General features: G+C 32.9%; 1 protein-coding gene across 1 annotated transcript in view; it reads right to left on the reverse strand.

The window, feature by feature from the left end:
• LOC110033393 (structural maintenance of chromosomes protein 3) overlaps nt 1–6,000 on the reverse strand; it is a gene marked incomplete at its 5' end in the record, with an annotated part of 51,250 nt that overhangs the window by 20,309 nt on the left and 24,941 nt on the right. The window contains 2 exon segments of the mRNA XM_020737356.1: nt 182–281; nt 359–531. Coding sequence (XP_020593015.1) covers nt 182–281; nt 359–531 — 273 coding nt within the window.

Consider the following 6,000-nt stretch of genomic DNA (forward strand, 5'->3'; position numbering starts at 1 on the left):
ACAGATCAAAAACAGAAACTTAATATGGCCTAGTTGTAACCGTTAAGGTTTTCAGAGTTCCAATAGTAAACCAAAACTAAACAAGTACCTAAGCAAGAAAAAAACTACCGCAAATCAATATTAAATATTGAGATTTTAAATTATTTATGTAGAAGCACGTTGAACAAAAATTTATACTCACACCAGGAGTGGCATGGTCCAAACTCTTCTTGGCCTTCACAAGATCTGACTTAAGCTTATCGATTTCAGCAGAAAGTTCCCCTTCTGTTTTCCATAATAATCTGACAAAACATTGAATTTGCAAAGAATTTGTAAGATAAAATTGCCAAAATAAGGCATATAAAAGGCAGGAACTTACTTTCGTTTATCTTGCAATCTATCCCTTTGTATCCTCAACCTATTAAATTCCTCTTGGATTTTTGAAATGGCGAATTCTAGCTTTTTTGATTCAGCTCTTTGTTCCTCGATATAGGAATCCATCTTGCTCTCCTCATCTTTAAGTTGTTGAATTTCTTCTTGAAGTTTCTTCTCCTGAAAATAAACAATAAAAAAAAGTGAGAGATATCAACCACCATTGGGCAGCATTAGAATGCATCTTTTTTTTTAATTTCATAGAAATGTTATGATTCAAAATGCGAAAGGCATATATTCATGAAAGGGTTGGTGTAGCTCCAGTGGATAAGATTAGAGATAGTCACCTTAGATGGTTTGGTCACAGTAAATGTCAATCGGGTTAGAAGAGTAAATGTTTTAGATTCGACTCATGTTAAGAAAGGTACAGGTAGACCTTAAAAAACTTGGGCATGTTGCATAAAAAATGATGTTATTTATTAGCATTAAATGAAAATATTATACTCAATAGAACAAAATGAAGAAAAAGGATTCATGTAGCCGACCCCACTTAGTGGGACAAATGTTTGTTGTTGTTGTTGTCGTCGTCGTTATCATTGTTGTTGTTGTTGACATGTATGATTTACTTCTTTGAATTTAATGTGACATATTTGATTTACAAATGACTATTATTGAAATATTCTTCTTATAAATCTATCTATCATCTTGATCAAGATAAAATATATATTCTTACATTAATTGTTCTTAGATTTACTCAGGTTCAAATAGCATGATTGTAAATTTTATTAAAATAACATTGGTTCTAATATAATGACATATAGCTTGTATTAGAATGACATTTTTATTCTCAAAGATTGGCCTGCAAAGGAATATTGTGTGAGTGCAAATAAAATACTAAATGCGGTAGGAGGATCATTTACAATATGTGTATGGTAAATAGTTAGTGAAACATGGGATAAAGAATATTCAAAGAAAACAAAAAAATTCAATATTTTAAAAATTAAGTGTAAAAACTTCAAAAAATTTTCTTAAGCTTAAAAATAACTTATTAATGTCACAAACCAAATTACATCAACTTTCAAACACCAAGGTACTTCCAGAGAGTGAGAGACCAATAAACCAAGTTATGCATCTATCAGAAAAAAAGTATTGCCTATCCCAGCCTAGATGAGAGAAGTTAGGCCACAATCAACTGCGAAATTTATGGCACAAATCCTGATTTGCACTAAAATTTAAAATAATTGCAGTGAAACATTGGCAATGGCTGACAAGACCTAAATCTAAGATTAGAGTAGTGACATAAATTTTGAGACGTTAAAAAAAAGATGGCAAATATGGTGAAAACAATAATTAAAATAAGAGTAAATATTAATTGTTTGAAATAAATAAATGGAATGGGGAAAAAACCGAGGATATTGGGAAAAGGTAGAAAGGAATTGTACGGTGAGAAGGATAACAACAAAATAAAGGCAGGAAGATTAGTGTATAGAGAAAAAAAACAAATGTTAAGATGAGTGGGAAATTGATAGGGTGATTTTCTATTAACTTAATTATCTATCATTGAGTACATTACAAATGTCATTAAACTATCGAATACATTTGATCAAAAGAGAACGATCATTGGGGAAACTTTAATAGACATAGAAGCATTAGTAGGATTAGCTATAAGAAAATTTATGTTGGATAAAAAATAGAGGCTAAAATCACAATGAGAGAAGTTATTCTTTATTTCAACAGAAATTTTATGTCTTCAAAAAGAAATGGTTGTGTAATGATACAAGGATCATAACACTAATAAAGTAAAATAAATTGATGATAAAGTATTATGATGATTAAATGTATTAAGATTTGACTAAATTATAGATAATATATGCTTCATTATTTCGATAAATTTTAACAATTATATTGGTTAAATATGGGAAGGCCTCAGTTTATTTTGATGAGTGTTCATGATAAATCTCTTAATAAGTTGTGTAGTTTCATTTTATCATCCATTCAATGACGCATTTCGACTAAATTGGGTTAGAAATCGGCAAAATTTAAGTTTAAATGGGATGTGGGTTATTGACTACCACCTTGCAGCAAGACAAGGCCGTCAATCCACCAATGGTTGGATAAGGTTTTAATCCTAATAGGCAATCAAATAGAGCAGAGCAAACACAAAAAGGGAGAAAAAAAAAGCATGATATAGAGATCAAGACATAGTATAATCACTAGACGGGAAAACGAGAAGAGTGATGGGAAATATAGTTGCGAAAATCAAGCGAGGTGAGAACTATAATATGGAAATTAGTGAGAATCAATGGATGGAATCAACTGGGGAATATCCAAAAGAGCGGGAAACAAGATGAGTAGGGCTCGATAAATAGATGCTCGCAATGGGAAGGAAATTGCTAGTATAGGATCTTCAACATATCTTCCTTCTTGACAAAAGTTAGGGTTTGGTTGCAAGTTAAACTGCTAAGTAAGCCAAAGGCAGGAAATTTAAAATTTATTATATCTGTCCGGAACAAAAAATAAACGAGTAAAATAACAATGTATTTGGAATTTTGTATCTAGTCTATTTCTATGTAGTATGGAAATTGTCTGACTTGATTGAATTCCAAATACACTGTTTATGTGAAACATAGCCGACCATCATTAGCCACCACTCACAGCCCATTGCCAGCCAAAACCCTCCACCACTACCCACAACTTGCCACCCCATCGTTGGTCACCACCCCCCAATCCCCTCTCAGTTGCATCTCACTGGTTACGGTTTTCCACCGTACATCGATAAGGCGTAGAATTTTATGCTGGACAAATTTTTTTTCGAACAAAACACAATAAAAAAAAACTATTGCATTTATAGTACTCATCCAAACAATTCAAAAATATTTTAAATGCACTGCGTTTACTTTATATATTTTTTTTTACTTTATATTCCTTTTTATTAAAAATAAACAGCCCCTTAGATAAATTCTAAACTTCATAACGAGTTTGTTAGAAAAAATATCTTGAGGTATGTGTCAGAGCAGTGTGAGGGATGCCTGTGAAGACTAAGTTGATTCAATATTAAAACAATTAGGTAATACATTGCATAGCTTGGGTATGAAATTTGTGTCATTATCATAACTTCAAAATATGCATATTTGATTGGGATTAGAGGAGAGGCTAAGACCTCACTAAAAATGAGGTCAACAAGGCTTAAACAGAGAATGAAATGTGAAATATAAAAATAGCATTTTAAATCCATAAAGAACATAGGCTTAAACAGAGAATGAAATGTGAAATATATTTTTTTACATAATATAATGAGAAAAGATCGATGCAAGCATACTCATGTAATCCTAGTTAATAGTATTACTAAAGAAATTATGCAAGCCACACATAAATAAATATACACGTGCGTATGTTTGTGAATTGGCATATCTACATGGTAAAGGATTAAAGAAAATGCCAACCATTGATATGGGTAAAGATATGCATGACCAGGGAAAAGACCTGCATAATCCTTGAGGGTAATTAATTTCAAAACTAAGCCGGGATGATAAATCATATCGTGACAGAAAAAAAAAATCAAAGTGATTTATTTTTGTGCAAAAGTCATATGTATGGCCCTCTGAATTCTAAGGATTGATCAAGGTCGCATTTATGGACTTAAGTTAATACATTTAAAAGTTTTCTAAGGTCGTGATGTGAGTTAAGCACAAGTTGAAATATAAAGGATGCTTTCATCAAAAATATAAAAGTAAACTTAGATATAACTCTATATAATGTAATGTTATTAACATGATTAAGATTGATGAGCATGTCCATCATTTGAAGTCAACATGTGCCAAGTGCCATAATTCATTTCGGGAATCATTATGGCACATAATCCTTAAATTTGATGTGTAATCATACATGCCAACAATGCAGCGTAACACATCTTCTACACCATTAGCATGGAAAGCCACAGCAAAATAAAATACATATAAGCTTATGTGCTATAACGCAAATGCTGGGCCCTATTTTATTTTTTTAGCATGTTTTCTTTCTTTCTTTTTTTTTTGTTTATTGAATAAATTACTCGTATGACAGAAAAATTTTGTTGGAAGTAAGACATAGCATACCTAGAGTGTTTTCTTTGCTAAGTTCAGCTCTCATGAAAATGAATTTGTTTTAACATCTGAGTGAAGTAAAAGAAAAGTAGAATTATTTATTCTACTTCACATGTCAGGTTTTAACCATAGTGCTCAAGCATTGCATGATAATTTTCCAAACAGTGCTTACAAAATGGTTGTTTAACCATCTTTGTTATATTTGGATAATGAGCAAGGCTATACCTTATTGTCGATATAGTAATCTAAACTTCAATTAAGCTTATTGTATTTTTTTTCTCAATCCTTCCTAAGAAAAGGGTACATGTTTTTTTCCGCGTAATACTTCTTTTATATGCTAGCCATCTTCCTTGTATTTTTTTCTTTCTCAAAGCCATCCATGCATATATTAGCACCCAAAGCTTTCCCTCAAATTGAAATGGCTTTTCACCATTTTCATTATCTTGTTTTGCTCTATGGCTTGCAGATATGGCTTGGGATAAAATAGGGTTAAAACCCAAAGCTTTCCCTAAAAATGGTATTTTGTGGACCCATATGCCCCCATTCCAAGCTTCATGAGCCACTATTGCTAACACCAATGAATGTTTGAATCCCAAACTGATCGTTAATTTTTAGGGGCATTTACATACATAGCGCACAAGTCTAATGTAATTACATATCTAGTACCTAAACTTCCATATTTACACACATAGCACTCAAATCTTGTATATCACATCAAAAACTACTATCACTTTTTAAAACTGTAATATATATTTCATAGAGCAAAAACCCAAAATAGTCCCCCAATTTTCAAAAAGTGACTAATTTAGTCCTAGAGTTTTAAAGTACTTAAAATTATTCTCCTGCTATTGAAATTTGATCTAAATTAATCTTATATCAAATATCTTGTTTAATTTTACGATGCTACAAGCAAATTGAGGATAAATTGGTCAAATAAAAATTTCAATCACATTTTTCCTCTATTTTGCCTTAAATCTAGAATTTTCTAAATAGTGATGGAAGGTGGATTTACGAGATTTAGAGAAAGTGAAGCATGAGAAGGTGGGTGGAATAAAGAGAGAGAGAGAGAGACATGGGTTACCCTAATTTAAGGTAGGAGCGGAGCAGAAGAGGGAGAAAGATGGGAGTTTTGGATGTCATCATACGCCGCTGGGCTAGCTCTGATAGCGACCGTATAGCGAGAGTTCGGTCAAGAAGGCGATGGCTTTGAGTAAAACCGGAAGAGGGGAGGTGATGCAGGGGCTGGAAGCGCCTGATGTGTGTGTTTCGTTTCCGCGAGACGGAGGCCTGCGAACCCGTGAAACAGTTGGATAGCGATACACGAAGCGGGAGAACCGTGCGAGAGAGAACAATCGCGAACCAGCATGGCACCAACAGTGGAATTTTGAATTTTTTGGATTCTTCTAGCCTTCCCACTCTCTCATTTTGTGTAGAAATTTCTTTTGAGCCTATAAATTGCCATCCTAGATGTGTGTATGAGTCAATTCAGATTGTGTTGTCTTCGATTCTCCTGTGTGGAGTTCATTTCCCCCTTTGTGTGTTATATCCGAGAAAATTGTGGTGCTCC

Source organism: Phalaenopsis equestris, unplaced genomic scaffold, assembly GCF_001263595.1.
Source record: "Phalaenopsis equestris unplaced genomic scaffold, ASM126359v1 Scaffold001167, whole genome shotgun sequence".
In the NCBI taxonomy this organism is placed as follows: Eukaryota; Viridiplantae; Streptophyta; class Magnoliopsida; order Asparagales; family Orchidaceae; genus Phalaenopsis; species Phalaenopsis equestris.